The following is a 22781-nucleotide window of genomic DNA, read 5'->3' as shown; positions in this document are numbered from 1 at the left end:
CGCTACCGCTTTCCACCTCTGGGCCACCGTACCGTAGTCGAATTATATAGTTAGAATACTTGAAGTGAACCGTGTCAGGTATCCAGTCACTACAGTCAGAGCGGGAGCGAAAAGGTACGGCACACGGTAAGTGGTCGGCTGCAGCACATTTATTTCACCCCGCAAGGACGTTGAAGATCTGCGTGTTTTGGAGGCTGTCAAGTGAGCGAGGGAAGTTCCACGCAAGCATTCCGTATATTTGAGAAATGCAATGAACTACTGACAAGGCGGCGAGTCGGTTTGGATGCGCACAAATCTGTTATTATGGAATTGTACATTTCACAGTAGTAGCCGGATTTCTCCGGAGAAAAGTTATGTGACATAGTTGTCCGGTTTTATATACTTGTGCTCTACTCTTAATATAAGTGCCTCGCAGTAAAAGCATAGCAACGTGTAATAAAGCACGTTGAAATAATGGTAAACCAGATGTAATGATTTTAAAGGACAATTGGTAAGGCATAAAAAAAAAAAAAAAAAAAAAAAAAAAACATTGTAAGCTGGTAAATGTATATAAGTGTGTGTATATATATATATATATATATATATATATATATATATATATATATATATATATATATATACTTTTTTTTTGGGGGGGGGGGGGGGCTTGTGGTTGTCTCCAAATAAGAAATCTCGTATAAGATTGTTGCTCAAACACTGGATTAAAATTGAACACCTGTCGCCGATCCATTCTCCAGCTGGAACGAAAATCAGGTTTCTGTTATGTAAGTGGGAAGTCCTCAGATATTATAAAACTCTGGTGAAGATTGGTGCAAAATTAACAAAGTTATTGTGTAGATTGTGACAGACAGACACCGTCAGCAGATATGCCCCCTTTTTTGACTGAGGACTCCAGGAAAAGTGACAGGTTTGTACTAATTGTCAGTGCACATTTTAAAAGAATGCATGGAAATCTTTCACCAGCTTAACTTGACAGGTACCTTTCGGTTGAGTTAATGTGTGAGTTTTTAAGCAGATGGATGATAGTTTGAATGCCTGGTTTTAAGGATCTGACAGTAAATGACTTATACAGACAAATTGTAGCCTAGATACCTTGAATTTACTTTGAATTTCTTTTATCTGTCTCTTAAATCAAAGTGGTCAAACTCACTGCCTTCCACACTGCAGCACTGCACTCTAATCACTGAGATCCTCAAACCCGCTGCCTTCCACACTGCAGCACTGCACTCTAATCACTGAGCTACTCAAACCTACTTCCACACATGTTAATAATTATGTCTAGCTTTTTTTGTGCTTGAATGTCTGGTGAACTGACCTGCTGTCATTTTACCATAAACAAGTTAGTACCTGAAACTAATTCTTCAGTTTAATGATTACACTTTACAGTTCTAGTCTGTGTGATAGACACCTTTGTTGAACTGAGTCTCAGTAAAAGTCCTGAGTCATCTCACTCTGATCCCTAAAAGAATACACTTTGTGTCCCTTTGGGAATTTGGTGACCAGAAGTGAACACAGTACTCAAGCGCGGTCTCACCAGTGGATTATACAATCACATAATAACCTCCTTTGATTTGTACTCTACACTTTTTTTGACAATTTAACCCAAGCACTCTGTTTGCCTTTTCAATTGCTTCCCCCGACTTTCAGGTTGCATCAAATTTGAGTACATTTTTCTTCATTTTTGGTATCTGTTAAATGTGGTACAGGCTATAAGGGATACACCTCTCGTTTGATATTTGAGCGCGCCACTTCACAGCACACTTCACATTTGTTTGCCAGTCAGCGAGCATGGCATCTCCGGGGGATCGGTTTGAGTTTGCCATCGACCGCGGCGGCACTTTCACAGACGTGTTCGCCCGCTGCCCTGGGGGCAAGGTGAGGGTCCTTAAACTGCTCTCCGAGGATCCGGCAAACTACAGGGATGCCCCAACTGAGGGAATCCGAAGAGTGCTTGAGGAGGTGAGGAGGGGAGAGGGGCTTGGAGTGGCTGGAAGAAAAGGTATAGGGAGGGACAGGGAGGACAGAGGGGAAATAGTTGTAAGATGAGAGAGGGGAGAAGGGAGAGGGGAGGTCAATGAAAGGAGAGATGCGGGACAGAAGGGAGAGCTGCAGAGAGAGACAAGGACGGAAGAAGAGACGGAGGGACAAATGGAGGGGAGAATGAGAGGGGAGGGGAAGGAAATGGAGGAACGCAGAGGGACACAGAGAGGTTTATGCTGGACTAAGATCTGATCCAGACTCATTGATTCTAAAAACAAAAAATAGGGAACATAGAAATTCAAGGTCTTTTGAAGGAATTAAAAAAAAAAAGTGTGAATGCCCCTGTAACAGAGTAACTACTTGTCTGCCGCAGCCTGCCTTTCTCTCTGTATGTCTCTCTGCCTGCCTGTCTCTCTATATGTCTCTGCCTGCCTGTCTCTCTGCTTGCCTTTCTGTATGTCTCTGCCTGCCTGTCTCTCTGTCTGCTTGTCACTGTCTCTTTCTCTGTCTGCTTGCACAGGAATGTGGGCAGTCCATGCCACGCAACCAGCCCATGGACACCTCTCTGATTGGCTCGATCCGGATGGGTACCACAGTGGCGACTAATGCGCTTCTGGAGAGGAAGGGGGAGAAGATGGCCCTTCTGATCACTCGGGGGTTCAGGGACCTGCTGCACATCGGCAACCAGGCACGGCCTCGCCTCTTTGACCTGGTGGGTGCAACCAAAGCCCTGTACACATCATAGCCATACCCAGCCCAGATACACAGCTCTGATACACAGACACCCTACACTGAACACTAAACCAGGTATGGCCTTGCCTCTTTGACCCGGTGGGTGCAACCATAGCCCTGTACACATCATAGCCATACGCAGCCGTGATACACAGCTCCATACACAGCACCATACACAGCCATCAAACACAGCTCCATACACAGCTATCAAACACAGCGCCATACACAGCGATCAAACACAGCTCCATATACAGCGCCATACACAACACCATACACAGCGCTATACACAGCGCCATACACAGCTGTCAAACACAGCTCCATATACAGCCAGACACAGCTCCATACACAGCACCATACACAGGGCCATACACAGCCATCAAACACAGGTCCATACACAGCCATCAAACACAGCTCCATACACAGCTCCATACACAGCCATCAAACACAGCTCCATATACAGCCATCAAACACAGCGCCATACACAGCGATCAAACACAGCTCCATATACAGCGCCATACACAACACCATACAAAGGGCCGAACACAGCCATCAAACACAGCTCCATATACAGCGCCATACACAGCTGTCAAACACAGCTCCATATACAGCCAGACACAGCTCCATACACAGCACCATACACAGGGCCATACACAGCCATCAAACACAGCTCCATACACAGCCATCATCACAGCCACACACAGCTCCATACACAGCCATCAAACACAGCTCCATACACAGCAGCTCCATACACAGCTCCATACACAGCCATCAAACACAGCTCCATACACAGCCATCAAACACAGCTCCATACACAGCCATCAAACACAGCTCCATACACAGCCATCAAACACAGCATTCAAACACAGCTCCATACACAGCCATCAAACACAGCTCCATACACAGCACCATACACAGCCATCAAACACAGCTCCATACACAGCCATCAAACACAGCTCCATACACAGCCATCAAACACAGCGCCATACACAGCCATCAAACACAGCTCCATACACAGCCATCAAACACAGCTCCATACACAGCCATCAAACACAGCTCCATACACAGCCATCAAACACAACTCCATACACAGCCGTCAAACACAGCTCCATACACAGCCGTCAAACAAACACAGCTCCATACACAGCCATCAAACACAGCTCCATACACAGCACCATACACAGCCATCAAACACAGCTCCATACACAGCCATCAAACACAGCTCCATACACAGCCGTCAAACACAGCTCCATACACAGCCATCAAACACAGCTCCATACACAGCCCATCACAGCCATCAAACACAGCTCCATACACAGCCCATACACAGCCATCAAACACAGCTCCATACACAGCCATCAAACACAGCTCCATACACAGCCATCAAACACAGCTCCATACACAGCTCCATCAAACACAGCTCCATACACAGCCATCAAACACAGCTCCATACACAGCCATCAAACACAGCTCCATACACAGCCATCCAAACACAGCCATCAAACACAGCTCCATACACAGCCATCAAACACAGCTCCATACACAGCCATCAAACACAGCTCCATACACAGCCATCAAACACAGCTCCATACACAGCCATACCAAACACAGCCATCAAACACAGCTCCATACACAGCCATCAAACACAGCCATCAAACACAGCTCCATACACAGCCATCAAACACAGCTCCATACACAGCCATCAAACACAGCTCCATACACAGCTCCAAACACAGCTCCATACACACAAACAGCTCCATACACAGCTCCATACACAGCCATCAAACACAGCTCCATACACAGCCATCAAACACAGCTCCATACACAGCACCATACACAGCCATCAAACACAGCTCCATACACAGCCACAAACACAGCTCCATACACAGCCATCAAACACAGCTCCATACACAGCCATCAAACACAGCTCCATACACAGCCGTCAAACACAGCTCCATACACAGCCATCAAACACAGCTCCATACACAGCCATCAAACACAGCTCCATACACAGCCATCAAACACAGCTCCATACACAGCCATCAAACACAGCTCCAAACACAGCTCCATACACAGCCACAGCTCCATACACAGCACCATACACAGCCATCATACACAGCAATCAAACACAGCTCCATACACAGCCACAAACACAGCTCCATACACAGCCATCAAACACAGCTCCATACACAGCTCCATACACAGCCATCAAACACAGCTCCATACACAGCCATCAAACACAGCTCCATACACAGCCACCAAACACAGCTCCATACACAGCTCCAAACACAGCTCCATACACAGCCATCAAACACAGCTCCATACACAGCCATCAAACACAGCTCCATACACAGCTCCATACACAGCCATCATACACAGCCATCAAACACAGCTCCATACACAGCCATCAAACACAGCTCCATACACAGCCATCAAACACAGCTCCATACACAGCCATCAAACACAGCTCCATACACAGCCATCAAACACAGCTCCATACACAGCCATCAAACACAGCTCCATACACAGCCATCAAACACAGCTCCACACAGCCATCAAACACAGCTCCATACACAGCTCCATCAAACACAGCTCCATACACAGCCATCAAACACAGCTCCATACACAGCCATCAAACACAGCTCCATACACAGCCATCAAACAGCTCCATACACAGCCATCAAACACAGCTCCATACACAGCACCATACACAGCCATCAAACACAGCTCCATACACAGCCATCAAACACAGCTCCATACACAGCCATCAAACACAGCTCCATACACAGCCATCAAACACAGCTCAAACACAGCTATACACAGCCATCAAACACAGCTCCATACACAGCCATCAAACACAGCTCCATACACAGCCATCAAACACAGCTCCATACACAGCCATCAAACACAGCCTTCAAACACAGCTCCATATACAGCCATCAAACACAGCTCCATACACAGCACCATACACAGCCATCAAACACAGCTCCATACACAGCCATCAAACACAACTCCATACACAGCCATCAAACACAGCTCCATACACAGCCATCAAACACAGCACATTACACAGGGCCATACACAGCCATCAAACACAACTCCATACACAGCGCCATACACAGCCGTCAAATTCAGTCTAATTGATCTGAAGGCGTTAAACTGCGACCTTCCCCTAAAGCCTTTGTGTCTACTGCCTGTCTGTGTGTCTCTGGTGCAGGAGATAGTGATGCCTGAGGTCCTGTATGAAGAGGTGATTGAGGTGGAGGAGAGGGTGGTCCTGCAGAGAGACGGCTGCCAGCTGCCCAGGAGAGAGGCCTGCCAGACAGTCACAGGTACCGCAGGGGTCCCCTCTCCAGTCATTCATTGAGTGTGTGTTTATATCACTGTGGGTGTGTTTTTAAGAAGTCAGTGGCATCTTGTGCCCTGTTCCTGACCAGTTTCAAAACATTCTGCTTCGTTTGAAGCCTGGCCATGATGTCTTTTTGGTATTTTTTTATGTGTATTATTATTGTTATTATTGTTGTTGTTATTATTATAGCTGTTATTGAGAAATGTAGTCAACCCTTAGTGTTTAAAATATAATTATGATTTTAAAACAATTATTATTAATCTATGAAAGTGTTGTTGTTGTTGTTGTTGTTGTTGTTGTTATTATTGTTATTATTATTATTATTATTATTAGTAGTAGTAGGAGTATTATAACTGAGTGCGCAATAGTAGGTAAGGACCACATTTTTAAGAGCAAATAAACCTGATTACGTATTTGTGTATATCCTTAGCACACTCCTCGTTGCTAACCCAAGTTTGCTGCTTGCAGTTCTGCCTTCACATTCCCGCCAAGAACTGGTGCCCTAACGCTAGCTACTCCCTCCTCCCACTGAGGGATGGTTGGGTAGCCCAGATTAACCCCTTCACACCTGAGAAACTCGCATTCACAGCCCTTGCTCATATTAATCCAAGCCCACTGCTCTTCAGTGCCACAAATGCAGCCCAGGGTGCCACTGCTGCCAACCCCCCAGCTGTGTCATTATACCACATGTGTGTAGTCATGGGTGAATTTTTATTTATGGGTATTGCTCTTATGGGAATTCAAATGTTGCTGTAAAACACGTTAAGTTCTTGATGTTGTAAAAGACTCTCTGTCCGTAACAACCAGTCAAACAAGAGTAGAGTACAAATCAAAGGAGGTTATGGTGAGGCTGTATAACACGCTGGCGAGACTGCACTTGGCATGTTGTGTCCAATTGTGGTCAGCACACTAGCAAAAGGACATTGTGGCCATGGAGAGAGTCCAGCAAAGAATAACCAAACTAATCCCAGGGCTTAAATGAATGAACTGTGAAGGATGAAAGAACTGAATCTGAATCAAAGTTGATTAGCGAGTACTAGGTTGATTATTATTGGGGGGGGGCCGTACAGGAGGGTGTTGTGCAGCTGTCTCTGTGTCCCTGCAGGCTCTACTGGGGAGAGGCTAGAGGTGTGGACCCCACCGGACCTGGTCCAGCTGGAGGCTGACCTGCAGAGAGTGCTGTCCCGAGGGATCCGCAGCCTGGCCGTGGTTCTGATGCACTCCTACACGTGAGTCCTCCCTTGGGGTGTTTTCTAATAGTTAAAGCACAGTACGGTGTGTCTGTGTCAATGCAGTGTGTCTATGTTTCAGTTCTGTGTTTGTCTGACCCTTCTCTTTCTCTCTCTCTCAGGTGGTCCTCTCACGAGGTTCAGGTTGGGGCTCTGGCACGGAGGCTAGGTTTCCAGCAGGTCTCCCTGTCCTGCGAGGTCATGCCTATGGTGCGGATCGTGCCTCGTGGGTACACAGCCTGCGCCGACGCCTACCTCACCCCCAAGATCCAGGAGTACCTGAGTGGCTTCCGATCTGGCTTCTGTCAGGGGCTGCAGGCGAGTCCACCCCTGCATTTGGTTTGTCTGGCAATGTACCTGTCCCAGGACAACAGCAAGAATTTAATAAAACTGTAGTTCTGAGAAACTCCTGAAATATTGTAAAAATGTGAGAGGATCAGTTTGCAGATGCTGACTCTCTCTTCACTCCCCCTCTTCCTCCCTCTCCGTGCTCAGGGGGTGCGTGTTCTGTTCATGCAGTCGGATGGTGGTCTCACTCCCATGGAGAAGTTCAGCGGCTCTCGAGCAATCCTGTCAGGCCCCGCGGGGGGGGTGGTGGGCTACGCGATGACGAGCTACAGCCGGGAGAACCGGCAGCCCGTCATCGGCTTCGCTGTACCCCCCACTCGTCCGTCCCCGCGCCCCCACCCCCACCCCCCCATTGTAACAATAAAGTGTTACAGAACACTTCAATGTTTACAAGAAATGCAGTAGGTTACCTTTCCCTCTCGTCTTTCTTCTCCCTCTTGTCAGGCACCTCGACGGATGTGAGCCGCTACGCCGGACAGTATGAGCATGTATTCGAGGCCACGATGGCAGGCATCACTGTGCAGGCGCCGCAGCTCGACATCAACACTGTGGCAGCGGGAGGGGGGTCTCGGCTTTTCTTCAGGTGAGAGACCCCCCTCCACACACACCTACTGAGAGACACATAACTCCTACTGAAGAGACACACACCTACTGATACAGACACACACACACCTATTGAGACAGACACACACATAGGCTGAGAGACACACACAACTACTGAGAAAGACACACACACCTACTGATACACACACAAACTGAGAAACACACACCTACTGAGACAGACACAGACTGAGAGACACGCACACCTGCTGATACAGACACACACACAGACTGAGAGACACGCACACCTACTGATACACACACACCTACTGAGACAGACACTGACAAACTGATACAGACACACACACCTACTGAGACAGACACACACACAAACTGGGAGACATGCATAACTACTGAGACAGACACACACATCTACTGAGAGACACGCACACCCACTGAGACACACACAGAAACACAGTGACACACACACAAATGGATGAGCACATGCTGAGAAAACAATATATCTTGTTTTCAAGTTTCTTGTTCTGTAACATTCAAAACTTGCCACTTCATTAAGCCACACTTTTTTGTGTGTCATTTTTTAAAAACTTGACATATAACAGCAACTGAGGCTATCCTTCACACTGAAGCATGTGTTGACAGTGTGTGTGTGTGTCTCTATGTCTGTCTGCCTGCCTGTCCACAGGTCCGGGATGTTTGTAGTGGGACCGGAGTCTGCTGGAGCTCACCCAGGGCCAGCCTGCTACAGGAAAGGTATGCTGTCTGTCTGGCTGTCTTTCTATCCGCCAGTCTGTCTGTGTGTCTGTATTTCTGGGCTTTCTGGGGCTCTAGACTAGACCTTCTGTATCACAGTGACCGTGTGTGTGTTATCTGAGTGTCTGTCTGAACAGATTTACTAAGCCTGTGTTCCAGATTTGGTTCACCTTGTTTTCCTGAATAGGCAAAAATGTAATTTCTGTCCCTTCTGAAAACCTTTTGGCTAGAAGACTTTTTCAGTGTTGGAATTTGGAAGTAAGGTTTGCCATTCAGTTTACATTGGAGACGTTGAAAAAGACTTGCAATTGAAATTTGTCGCTGTATGTAAGTTACTTTACATTTTTCAAAAAACCCAGCTGTGTACCTGCATGTCTCTCCTGCAGGGGGCCCTCTCACAGTGACAGATGCTAACCTGGCTCTGGGGCGCCTGCTCCCCTCGTTCTTCCCGCGGATATTTGGCCCCTCGGAGGACCAGCCTCTCTCTAGCGAGGACTCCCTGCGCGAGTTCCGCCTCCTCACCACCACCGTTAACCAGTTCCTGTCTGCGCAGTGCGGAGCAAGTCATTCAGAGATGAGTGTGGAGGAGGTCGCCATGGGATTCATCCGCGTTGCTAACGAGGCCATGTGCCGGCCAATCAGAGCACTCACCCAGGTAGGGGGCGTGTTCCACTCACGGAGGGAATGAGGGTTACAAGTGGAATACGAGTGTATCAGCTGTGTCACTGGCGGTATACCACTGTTCTTATTTCAATTTTACTGTCATGGGTTTCACATTAAGAGGAAAAATAAGCAATAATTGCAAACCCACCTCCACCGCTCCTAATGCTGCCAATATCTTGTTAACCATTAAGCTGGAGCTTTCATAATCTCAGTGTAGCTGGAAAGATCTAACTGCACCTTCCCTGTGACCTGAGATGCCTGCCACATTCAGGTACCCTAGCCCTGTATGCTCGGGGGTTGCCTTGCTTATTCACAGTTTTGACACAGAAGACTTTATTCGGGAGGGAGCAAGACTAAGAGGGTTCAAGAACGGCATATATGTTTTGTTTTTTGTCAGTTTTTGTCTCTGGGGTGGGTTTTCCTGAATTCAGTCCAGCCCTCCTCCCACTGACCTGTGACCCCTGACCTACACCGCTGTCTCTGCTCTCCCTCCCAGGCGAAGGGTCACGACACCTCCCGTCACGTGTTGTCGTGTTTCGGAGGAGCGGGGGGGCAGCACGCGTGTGCCATCGCCAGGGCTCTAGGCATGAAGACTGTCTTCATTCACAAGTGAGTGGGGGGAGGATATGGGGACCGTCTTCATTCACATGTAAGAGAGAGGGAGTTAGAGGGAGGGTCAGAAGTGGGAAGGTAGGGTTTTGAGCAAATGGAAAATAGTTGCTGATTGGGGAGAGAGGAGAGGAGGTGTGTGTGTGTGTGCTCTCTTGTTCCTCTCTCGCCCCCTATTTGTGTGTGCGTGCAGGGATGGAAATAAGGCTCCCATTGCATTGCATTTTGATCTTTTCCTGGTTTTATTAGGAGACTAATAAGACACACCTAAGCTTGTTACCTGTACAGTGTGGGTAATGAAGTTCATTGTAAAACCTGTATTGGGTGAAACTGCTATGTAATAGGAGTCTTATTTCCATGCTGTGTGTGTGTGTGTGTGTGTGTGTGTGTGTGTGTGTGTGTGTGTGTGTGCGCGCTCTTTTGTCTCTGTCACGCCCTGTCTGTCTGTGTTTCTTGCAGAACCCACGTGAGAGAACAGAGACAGTATACATGTGTGTCAGAATAAACGGTACACGTCACCCAGCACACATGTCAACACACACAGAACACACACGGTTTTGTCAGAGATGAACGGGACAGACAGACACAAAGAACGTGTCACGTCCCATGCACACATTCCATGTGTGTGTGTGTGTGTGCGCGCACTCTTTTGTCTCTCTCACGCCCTGTCTGTCTGTGTTTCTTGCACAGTTACGAAGGGGTCGTGTGTGTATATGTGTGTGTCTGTGTGTGCGCGCACTCTCTTGTCTCTCTCGCCCTGTCTGTCTGTGTTTCTTGCTCAGGTGTCTGTCTGTGTGTGCGCGCACTCTCTTGCTCTCTCACGCCCTGTCTGTCTGTGTTTCTTGCAGGGGGGTCGTGTGTGTATATGTGTGTGTCTGTGTGTGCGCGCACTCTCTTGTCTCTCTCATGCCCTGTCTGTCTGTGTTTCTTGCTCAGGTATGCAGGGGTCGTGTGTGCATATGTGTGTGTCTGTGTGTGCGCGCACTCTCTTGTCTCTCTCATGCCCTGTCTGTCTGTGTTTCTTGCTCAGGTATGCAGGGATCTTGTCTGCATTCGGGATGGCTCTGGCGGATGTGGTTCAGGAAGTTCAGGAGCCCTGCTCTCTGCTCTACCAAGAGAGCAGCTTCGCTGAGGTAGACCAGAGAGTGAAGGAACTGAGGGGGAGGTGTGAGGAGGCACTGCGTGGGCAAGGGTTCACCAGGTGAGAGGGAGACTGCGACTGGGACGGGGACAGGGGAGGTGGACAGGGATGGGTTAGACAGAGGGGGGGGGAGTTAGGTATATTGCAGCCAGCAGTCACATTGAAAGTGCACAATAGAGGCTTTTATAATGTTATAAAAATGTGAAATATTACAGTACATTTGCTGCAGTAAATTTAGAGGGGTGATTATGAGTTTTATGTGCTGTAGAATAGATGTAGTTTTTACAGAAACAATTACCTTGAATATTCAGTTAACCCTCTCTTTCTGTCTGTCTCTCTCTCTCTCATTCTCGCTCTCACCCTCCTCTCTAGCTCTGAGATCAGCACCGAGGTTTTCCTGCACTTGCGATACGAGCGTACGGACTGCGCACTCATGTGTTCTGCCAGCGGTTACCCTGGCAACAAGGAGTTCTGCAGCACAGGAGACTTCAGAGCTGCATTCACTGACCGGTACGAGGAGGGCAGGGGGCACTAATATGTATGCACACCCCTGCTGTAAGACTGCAGTGCTCTTCAGGTTTAAAAAACAAAAACAAACAGGTTGTTAGGGTATTTGAATTAAAAGGAATACTTCGTAATGGATTTGTCTGATTTTAGTTATCATGTCTTTCCCATATTAAAAGCATAGCAAGAGTAGTAAAGCACAGTGAAAAGTACAGCATGGTAAAGGATATTTAAAAAAAAAAAAAAAATACATGGCAAGCGCAGTTAAACTATGGTAAATCAACTTTGTAACCATTGGTAAAACTGCAAAATTACTATAAAAACTTTTATAAGAGCCTGCCTCCACGGAAATTTGGCATTGTAATGAATTGGCATCTCAGCCCATTGAATTGAATGGAAAGGCAAGAGCCGGATACAAACCACTAACCTCGCAGCTCAAAGAAGAACATCACATCTCACCATTCAACTAAATAGCAAGCTCTGTATTTGAGAGGGAAGTATGGGTCTTGTGCTGATGTCCGTGTTATTAACAGCAGCCGCTAGGAGGAGATCCATCAAGGCATATTTATCTGCTTTCTCCTCAGTTCAGAAGTTGCTGTTCGGTTCTAGTTGCCTGTCATTGATATTTGTGACTCAGGGAAGATGCACGGTGTGCTGAGAGGCTCTCTCTCCTCTCCACAGGTACCGGAAGGAGTTTGGCTTCACCATCCCGGAGCGGCCCATCGTGGTGGACGATATCCGGGTGCGAGGCACTGGCAGGACCAGCATCGACCACCAGAGCAGAGTGGAGCCCCGTGGGAAGGAGCCACGCGTGGAGAGGGTCAGTCAAACTTGAGGGAAAGGGGCTGCATGGTGTGCTGGATATGGCAGCAATGCAGAATAATCCGCAATCGAAATCCAAAAGCTCTGCATCACTTCCTGTAGTAACAGTTTGTCCCAAAGTAATTCAGTCAACTACAAACTCTTACTTTAAAATCTAGCTCTGAAATACAAGGCAGACAAACCCAGCTACTTCATTCTAAAGTTAAAAAAACGAAACACTTCTTATGTTTAATAGCCGTTCCAGAGTACATTCTTGTTTTGTGATATATAATACGCTAATATGTTGTGTGTAGAGTGCATTATAACAGAAATCATTTTGCACCGTTTGAACAGACAGATCCCAAACTGCATGAGATGACATCTCTCAACACAGACAACCTACAGATTATTTTATAAGAGACACCCCACGCACCACGGATTGACTTCTAACCCAGGCAGATCTGAATAATCGAGCCAGACTAACTGGGACTCTCTGATTGGTCAACCCCTAATGAACTGTCTTGTGTTCAGGTGACGCAGTGTTACTTTGACGACAGTTACCTGGATACCAAAGTGTACCTGTTGGAGGAGCTGTCATGTGACCACAGCATCCCGGGACCGGCCATCATCATTGACAAGAACAGGTGCAGCGAGTGGCGGTTATGAGAGTGCAGGAATAGCGCTGCCATATTGCCTAAACCGTTAACCATTATCAGAAATGTGCAGGTCAGATATAGAGTATGTGTTAGCCTTAGTGTTTACCTCATAGTAAGTGTACAGCCACTTAAATTAATATGCAAGACATCCTTCCAGAGTTTCGCATATACAATTACATGCTGTACACATGCAGTCTTGTACATGTTGCAGACCACACACTTTGATACATTTACTTCATATCTGCTGCACACAATCTCAGATATCTAAAGCCCTGTTCACACTTCCATTTTTATACCGGTATCACAGCGGAAGAGTATCGCAACGTCTGTTCACACTGGAGTTGTATTAATGTGGTACTGTTGTAACTGTATCGATAAGAAACCCAGATGAGAGCATGTTTCCTTCCAGTACAGTTGCGATATGACTCTGAACAGTTCGGGTGGGATCGCTACGACAACAGAATGGATGAGTATGAGGCATGTGCAGAATTGCAACAAAGATAGTCTGTATTACCAAGATACTCAACTCTGCCTTTACTTACTTCTCGCGTCATGCAAAGGGTCATGGGATATAAAGAAAAAGACAAGTAACCTAGTTGTGACCTAGGTTACTTGTCTGTTGTGAACACAGTCCTGGTCTAGGTTACTTGTCTGTTGTGTTGTAAAAGCCAAAAACCATATATGTCTCAATGTTTCTCTTCTTGACTAATCGAAGTGGCCCCTTAAGTAATTGTAGCTAACAAAACAATAGTTTTGCACTTCCATTAGCTGCAAAAGTCTTAGATGTGCAGTTTTGAAATAAAACCAATGTTCTAGCAGCCATGGATTTTCATGTTTAAACAAGACATCTCTCTGCCGCCCCCCCCCCCCCCATGCTGCACAGCACCATCCTGATCGAGCCGGACTGTCAGGCTGAGATCACCCAGTCTGGGGATGTGAGGATCACGGTGGGCACAGGGAAGCTCCGGGCTGTGGGCACTGAGCTCGACACCATCCAGCTGTCCATCTTCTCACACCGCTTCATGAGCATTGCAGGTGAGGGAGGGGGGCAGGCACGAGGGTTGACGGTCGTCCCATTCATCCTCGGTGGATGTAGCTGTTTCCAGGCTATCACAAACCAGTCATCGCTGTCATGGTGTCATCACTGGTAGGCCAGTAACTAGAACCAGAGAAACTTATTAAAAAGCTAAATCAAATGCTGCACTTGGGAACAGATTGCTTGATCTCTTTCTCAAGTCCCTTGTTATGAATGAGAAAGGGCATTTTCAGCCACCCAGGAAATTAAAAAAGGATTTAGACTGCACGCAGAACGTGGCAAATGAAATGTAATGTTAATAAATGTGAAGTGTTACATGCCGTTGACAATAATATGAAGGATTCAAATTGGTTTACCCATAATATCCTGGATCTCGTCCGGGCGTGTTTTCTTTCCGGAACCCACATCATTTTCTGAGTAGGCGCGGCAAGAGTTGGTCTGTCACGTCCCTTCGCTAGTCATTCTGTGTCACTTCACGAACAATATGTCGGTCTGTCACGTCTCATGTTAGGTTTCACAGAGATCATCAAAGTGTAGGGATATCCCGAGATCTGTGTGTCAGTCACATATACCATGTAAGACTAAGGACGAAAAGTTAGGTTAATTAGTATACATCAGATAATCTGTACGTCATGTCACACATACACCATTAGGCTAGAGTCCAGAACGGCTGAATCAGAGCTTTCGGTTCTTCATCCATTATAGTTATGGTTATATAAATAATACACAACCAGTATAAATTGTATAGGATGCGATGATTCATTTATTAAGTGATGATTTGGGTGGAAAAAAATAAATAATTCTTCCTCGCTGTCTGTCAATACATTAATTTATTGTAAAAATATTTCAGAAGCATAGCGTCGTATAACATACAGACGTAACAACGGAAACACAACGGTCAAACAGCTGACGTACGAACGGAGAGAAACACTGGTTGGTTTTTGACGTTCCGGAGTTGCGTCCGCTGTCTATACAAAAGGAGAACAACGGCAACTGTTTATTAATAGGTACATGGTCTTCCTTCGCAGCATAACACGGTGACCTTTCTCACAGTTTCTTCTGGTGTGCTGTTTGGTCCTGAGGTATGCGTGCTCAAGACTTGTTACATGCCGTTGACAATAATATGAAGGATTCATATTATTGACTGAAGAGAGTGGTGGGGGCATGGAATAGGTTATCTAGCCATGTTGTTATGGCAGCATCACTTTGAGCCTTATACTTGACCAAATTTTGAGATAAATTAGCTACTAGGAACCGGGCGAGCACTGATGGGCTGAATGGCCTCTTGTTCTGGACCTGAGTTGCGTTCAGTACTAGTTGAATGCTTCTGTGCTCCACAAACATTTCTCATTATTATTATTATTATTATTATTATTATTTTTATTATTATTATTATTATTATTATTTATACTTTAATACAGCTATTTGACATTTTATCAATAAACCACAGTAAAATATAAAACATACCTGAAATAACTTGTTCCACTTCCAGTAGGTCTGTATAAATTGAAAAAGCGCATTTATCTCCAGTCAAATTCATCTCCTTGTAGCTGGTAGCCATTTTTGTTCCACTGCACACAACCTGTCAAAACGTTAGCCACGATCAGACCACCAGCAGAAAAAGTTAAAAAATGTGTGAGAACTTTTGCTTAGTTAAACACACCCCTGGTCAATAGTAGTAAGCTAAACTAAACTACACACAGTGGTGGTGTTGAGGTCGACAGGGCAGGTCCACTGTGGGGTTGCTTCCTGAACCCCACTGTTGACCGCTGTGTGCTGCGCTGTGTTGTGCTCAGAGCAGATGGGTCGGGTCCTGCAGCGTACTGCTATATCCACAAACATCAAGGAGCGGCTCGATTTCTCCTGTGCGCTGTTCGGACCGGACGGGGGGCTGGTGTCCAACGCGCCCCACATCCCTGTGCATCTGGGAGCCATGCAGCAGACAGTGCAGTACCAGGTCTGTCTGAGCAGTGTCCTTGTGTCTGCCTACCTGTCTGAGCAGTGTGCTGTCTGTCCAGGCAGTATGCTGTCTGCCTGTCTGTCTGAGCAGTGCTGTTTGCCTGTCTGTCTGAGCAGTGTGCTGTCTCTGTCTGAGCAGTGTGCTCTCTCTGTCTGAGCAGTGTGCTGTCTGTGTCTGGGCAGTGTGCTGTCTCTAAGCAGTGTGCTTTCTGTCTGTCTGAGCAGTGTGCTGTCTGCCTGTCTGTCTGTCTGAGCAGTATGCTGTCTGCCTATCTGTCTGAGCAGTGTCCTGTCTCTCTGTCCTAAGTAGTGTGCTGTCTCTGTCTGAGCAGTGTGCTGTCTGTGTCTAGGCAGTGTGATGTCTGCCTGTCTGTCTGTCTGAGCAGTGTCCTGTCTGTATCTGGGCAGTGTGCCGTCTGCCTGTCTGTTTGAGCAGTGTGCTGTCTGTCTGAGCAGTGTGCTGTCTGTCTGTCTGTCCGAGCAGTGTGCTGTCTGCCTGTCTGTGTCTGAGCAGTATGCTGTCTGTGTCTGAGCAGTGTGCTGACTGTGTCTGGACGATATGCTGTCTGTCTGAGTGGTGTGCTGCCTTTTTTCCCTCAGATTCAGGAGCTGGGCGCGGAGCTGCAGGAAGGAGACGTGATTCTCAGTAATCACCCATGCGCCGGGGGCAGTCACCTGCCTGACCTGACTGTCATCACCCCAGTGAGTCTAAGAATAAACCACAGCACACTGCGCTGCTCCCCCTAGTGTCCCACAGTGGAATAATGCACAGTGAACGCATGGTAAAACATTGGGCTGCATTGTGAAGCCCAGAGAGGTATGGTGAAGCATGTGAAACATTGCAAACCAGGGTAAGTGCACAGTGGAGCATATTAAAGCTACCAGTTACGAGGGAGTTCTTAGAGCCATACAAAAAACATTATTTGACTAAAAAGCTGCCTAACTGTTGGGAACTACACTCACACACAGCTTCAGTAGTTTTCTGCTCATTAAACTTCTGCTCATATCTTAAAACACAGCACCAATATGCTGTGCTTGCTTCTACCTGTTTCTATAAAGTATATGGCTAAGGGCTATTGGATCATTCTCTGCTGTGGGCTAATGGTCATTCTCTGCTGTAGGGATATAAAAAAAAAAACACCCACCTCTCCCACAAGTATCTGCAATGCCTTTTCACTGTTTCATCTTTGAGTTGTGTGAAGTCTTTACCCTAAACTCCCCTCCTCCCCCCTCTCTCTCTCTGTCAGGTGTTCCACCCAGGCATGCCTCGACCCGTATTCTTCGTGGCAAGCCGTGGGCACCATGCTGACATCGGGGGTATCACTCCGGGCTCCATGCCCCCCCACTCCAAATCACTGCAGGAGGAGGGGGCAGTCTTCATCTCCTTCAAACTGGTTAAGAACGGGGTCTTTCAGGAGCAAGGTGAGAGGGGAGGGGTGTGAGTGTGGACAGAGAGAGCTGTCTTCCATCTCCTTCAAACTGGTCAGGAAAGTGTTTTCTTCTTGAGAGAGAGAAGGAGAAGAGACAGGAGAGGAATGAGTGTGGGGAGGAATGTAGTGGGAGAAGAGAGGAGGGAAGGGGAGAGGGAGAGCATGGGAAGGAAATAAGAGAGGAGTGTTGGGAGAAGAAGTAAGAGGGGATACAGTGGGGAAAAAAGGAGGGATAGTGGGAGGGGAGGGTGTTGTCCTCTTCAAACTCGTCAGGAATGGTGTCTTCCAGGAGCAGGCTGAGAGGGGAGGAGATGGCTGCCGTTAGTCTGACATGGGAACTTATCTGCTTTGCATACATTACATTTGCAGTTAAAAATTGAAATCCTTTAACCACTCTATGTCTCTCTCTTCCTCTCTCTTAGCTCTGACAGATGCCCTCATGGCCCCAAGTAAATTCCCAGGCAGTTCTGGAACACGTAATCTCCATGACAACCTTTCGGACCTGCGGGCTCAGGTGGCAGCTAATCAGAAGGGGATACAGCTGGTGGGGGAGCTTATTGACAGCTACAGACTGGAAGTGGTGCAGGCTTACATGGGACACATACAGGTGGGAGAGAGGGAGGTGTATGCAGGTGAGAGAAAATGAGGGAGGTGTATACAGGTGTGAGAAAGAGGGATGTGTTACAGGTGAAAGAGAGGGAGGTGTTTGCAGGTGAGAGAGAGATGGAGGTGTAAACAGGTGAGAGAATGAGGGAGGTGTGTGCAGTTGAGAGAGATAGAGAGGCAGGTGTATACAGGTGAGAGTGAGGCAGGTGAGATGTGGTGCAGGTATCTCCAGGTGACTGGTGTTTCTGTCACTCAGAGCAATGCAGAGCTGGCAGTCAGGGACATGCTGAAGGAATTCGCCCATCGCCGTCGGCAACAGACTGGCTCTCTGGAGGTGGAGTCAGAGGATCACATGGATGACGGGACACCAATCAGATTGAAGGTGCTAATCAATGAGGAGGAGGTGAGGAGACAAAGCTAAACTTCTCTAACTACCAGCTACATAAATTAAACACATACACACTACATAACTGTACAAACTAGAAACTACATAAATTAAACACACACTACAGAACTATACAAACTGCAAACATTACCTCAAAACAATAGAGACAGCCTATAGACAATGTATTCACTAACTGTTATTACTTGTACCTCTATATGATCTCAATACAATTTCAGCTCTCCCTCGCTCTCTCTGTCTCTTGCAGGGCAGTGCAGTGTTTGATTTCTCTGGGACGGGCCCCGAGGTGTTTGGAAATTGCAATGCCCCTCAAGCAATCACTCTGTCCGCTCTCATCTACTGCCTGCGCTGCATGGTGGGGCAAGACATCCCCCTGAATCAGGTGAGTGGGCCAAGAAACAAGAACCAGCTAGATTACAGAGACTAGCCAGGACACAAGGACCAGCCAGGGCCAGAAGACTAGAGACCAGCCAGGACACAGAGACCATCCAGGGCCAAAATACAGAGACCAGCCAGGGCCAGGACAAGGGATTAGACCTGTGAGACTGGGAGGCAGGGAGACAGTGTGGTCTAGTGGTTAGAGCTGAGTGACTGGGAGGGAGGGAGTGAGGCAGTGTGTGGTCTGTTGGTTGCAGCTGAAGGACTGTGGGCAGGGAGGCAGTTGAAGTGATCATCCTCTTGTGTTTTAGGGTTGTCTCGCTCCCATCAGGGTCCTCATTCCCGAGGGTTCTATCCTGCAGCCGTCTCGGAATGCCGCGGTGGTGGGCGGGAACGTGCTGACATCACAGAGAGTTGTTGATGTCATTTTCAAAGCCTTCGAAGTGTGTGCTGCCTCTCAGGTGAATCTGGGGGTGTCTAGTTTAATCATATAATCTGACCAATAGGCACATGCGCATCTGTAATGGGAGTGAGATCACACAAGAGATAAGCATCTGGGCTTGTGTGCTATTATTTTATGCTATTATATATGCTGATATTTTAGTAAAGATCATCTGTAACTGTTAAACACTCAACAGAGCTGGGTTCAGAAATCCCCAGTGTTTTCTGCAGTTGTTTGGCTCAGATCTTTTGAATCCTGTGTTACCCTGATCCACAGGGCTGTATGAACAACGTGACTTTCGGGAACGAGCATGTCGGATATTACGAGACGGTAGCTGGCGGTGCGGGGGCGGGGCCAGGCTGGCATGGGCGTGGTGGGGTCCACAGTCACATGACCAACACACGCATCACTGACCCCGAGATACTAGAGAAGAGGTGAGTGAGGAGAGAGACTGACAACAGCAGTGCCAATTGGAACTGTACTGTGACTGAACTCCCCACCTCTCCCTCTCAAATTCAAATAGTCCTTATTAGCATGACAAGTCATATTGCCAAAGATGCAGCAAATGTGTACAAACTTATAGATCAAGAATATCAGTATTCTCTGTGCCTCCACATGTCGAATTATATAGAGAGTCTCTTACCTTCTCAGGTACCCGGTGGTTCTGCAGCGCTTCTCGCTCCGTCCTGCCTCTGGGGGCAGGGGGTGTTTTCGAGGGGGGGACGGTGTGATTCGAGAGCTGCTGTTCCGAGAGGAGGTCGTCCTGTCAGTGTTGACGGAACGCAGGGCCAGCCGGCCGTATGGACTCAAAGGTAAGAGGCTCTTGAATACAGCACTGTACAAGCAGAACAAAAAAACAGCAATGAAACCTCTTTACCCGACTGTATGGACTCAAAGGTAACCAAGCACACGCTACACAATTGGGGCAAATTTGCCCGCCACATGAATAAAAAGGTGGGGGCCAAATTTGGCCCATTTGTGACTTTACAGGGCTGACCCTTTTCTTTATATTCTGTAATTTGGCCCCTTTTGTGGATACCACATCTTTATATGGCTGGACCCTTTATACTAAACTGGTGGCTTCTGTACATGTGGAATGTTTTCAGCTAGGTTTGAGTCATGGATTTTAATTCTGTCACTCCACAACTACCAGTTCAATTAAAACAGTAATAAAAAAAACATGGAAAGGTATATTAAAAAATGAATACAACAGAACCCAGAACCACTCAGAATGATAGCAAAAAAAAAAATCTGATGACATTTAAAACTTCATATAAGTTTTACCTCTGAGAAGGAGTCGCCTCTTACCTGCCCCTCCAGAGTTTAGACACTGACTCGTGCTCAGGAAGCCGAGCACAGCGTATCAACACTGCTCACACTGGGGAGGAAGGCATTAGCACAAACACTGGTCTCCTGTGTTGCCCTCATCCTTCAGGTTTGACAGCGCTATTCAAAGTAGAGCACAATGAAATCAGGTTCTCATTCATGGTATGTGGTTTCCACTTATATTTTTTAAAGTTTTTCATCACATCCTTGAAATTTAGTATTTTGAAAAAGTTTGAGTGACAAGGATCCTTGCAGTATTTGATCTACTACCAGCCATTTGAAGATGCTTCTAGTTCGTTCCCCTAGAGGGGTTATTGTATCCTCAATGTGAGACTAAAGGTAAGAAAAAAATATCAGACTCCATGCAGAAGCATACGCAGCACTGGAAAAAACAAATTCCTTTAAGAGAGGAGGATTTCATTTTGTACAACCGATTTATTCTAGCTTTAATGTGTGGTTTGTTCGGAGCTGCCTTGGTCACTCAGGTTTGACAGCAGATCCTCTTGACGCTGGTGTTTGTCTGTGTGTCTGACTGTCTGTGCCTGCGTTTCTGTCTGTGTACAGGGGGTGAATCAGGATTGTCAGGGCTCAATCTGCTGGTGTGTGCTGACGGGCGCACCCTCAACCTGGGAGCCAAGACCTCCATAAGCGTCAAGCCAGGGGTAAGAGCAGCCTCCCAGAGAGCAACTCATTAGACATCCCCCTGAGTTTGTAAACTCACTGCCACATACATCAATGATTTCCATTTTCACATTCCCATATTACACCTGGTTAACTCTGATAAGACTTTCCCCTTCGATTACACCCCAGGGTTTCAAAGGCCTCCACAGAGGTTGTTGTTAAAGACGCTGCAACAAGTCCAGAACAGTTTTGTGAACTCATTAATTTACACAGGTTTTTAAATGTCGTTCCCAAAACTGTACCGGACTCTAATTCAATACAACATGATTAAAAGCTTGGGATGCCAAATAAATTAAAAGGATGTATAAATATCAAGCAGCAAGGTTGTTAGTGTGCGTCTGACTGGGTTCTGTCTCTGCAGGACGTGTTCCAGCTGCAGACCCCCGGAGGAGGGGGGTATGGGAGCTGCGAGCAGTCAACCCCCCCGGGACCTCTCTCCAAGAAGAAGAAAGTGGAGAGCACCTTCACTGAGCGCGGCAGTGTGTTTGAATACAGCTGCACGCAGGAGGCAGTGTGACCAAACAAGAGCTGGGTGGTACTGGAGAGACTCCTTTCATGCTCCGTAGAGCCACGGCTCTGGATTATCTATTACATAAGACAGGTCACGCCAGCTGTGAAGCCAGTCACATAAAGCTGGCTCAGCCACTCATTGACCTCTGTGCCTCCTGCTCATTGGCAGGTGTGTCCTCTGCTATGACGTCTGACCCCATTAGGACCAATCACAAACAAGGGCTTGAATTCAGTCAAAGTCCATGGTGTGGCCACAGCTATACTTTTATAATCATTTTCATTTAATCTGCCCCCAAGTAGTGAAAGATTATTAATAATAATCAGGGTTGTGAATCCAGCATTCTTGTTAATGTCATGCTTGATTCATGAAATCTGTGCACACAAAAACAATAAACAGCTTGCTTTAGGAACTAAATCAAATGAGGCAGGGGTGATAAAGCTATAAAACTATAATATCATGATTTGTTAATGTTATAAAAAAATGTGCTGTCACAAAATGCTTGCCAGTATATTGATAGTGATTTCTCAAATGCAACAGAAATTACGTTTTCATTTGTGTGACAGGGAAATAAACACTGATAAATTTTTCTACTTTATAAAACTTGAGTTTTTTTAATTTTATTTCAAATAGTTGCACTGTGGCATACTTGATTTCACCTCATGCCTCAAAATCCATCTGATCATGCT

At 46.8% G+C, this 22781-nt stretch overlaps 1 protein-coding gene across 1 annotated transcript; it reads left to right on the top strand.

The window, feature by feature from the left end:
- The first annotated feature begins 640 nt into the window (after positions 1–640).
- oplah (5-oxoprolinase, ATP-hydrolysing) lies at positions 641–22781 on the top strand. Its single transcript, XM_041244593.1, has 26 exons — positions 641–1959; positions 2501–2692; positions 5927–6041; positions 7164–7287; positions 7410–7605; positions 7783–7940; positions 8072–8218; positions 8882–8949; positions 9336–9604; positions 10109–10221; positions 11252–11422; positions 11735–11872; positions 12548–12686; positions 13199–13311; positions 14207–14358; positions 16156–16316; positions 16919–17020; positions 17566–17740; positions 18171–18355; positions 18611–18757; positions 19005–19139; positions 19447–19596; positions 19854–20011; positions 20229–20389; positions 21468–21565; positions 21946–22781. The coding sequence occupies exons 1-26, from the start codon at positions 1789–1791 to the stop codon at positions 22099–22101; spliced, it is 3894 nt and encodes a 1297-aa protein (XP_041100527.1). The 5' UTR covers positions 641–1788; the 3' UTR covers positions 22102–22781.

Source organism: Polyodon spathula, chromosome 3 (genome assembly GCF_017654505.1).
Source record: "Polyodon spathula isolate WHYD16114869_AA chromosome 3, ASM1765450v1, whole genome shotgun sequence".
Taxonomy (NCBI): Eukaryota; Metazoa; Chordata; class Actinopteri; order Acipenseriformes; family Polyodontidae; genus Polyodon; species Polyodon spathula.
The sequence above is the reverse complement of the archived record's forward strand: the minus strand, read 5'-3'. Positions and strand labels throughout refer to the sequence as shown.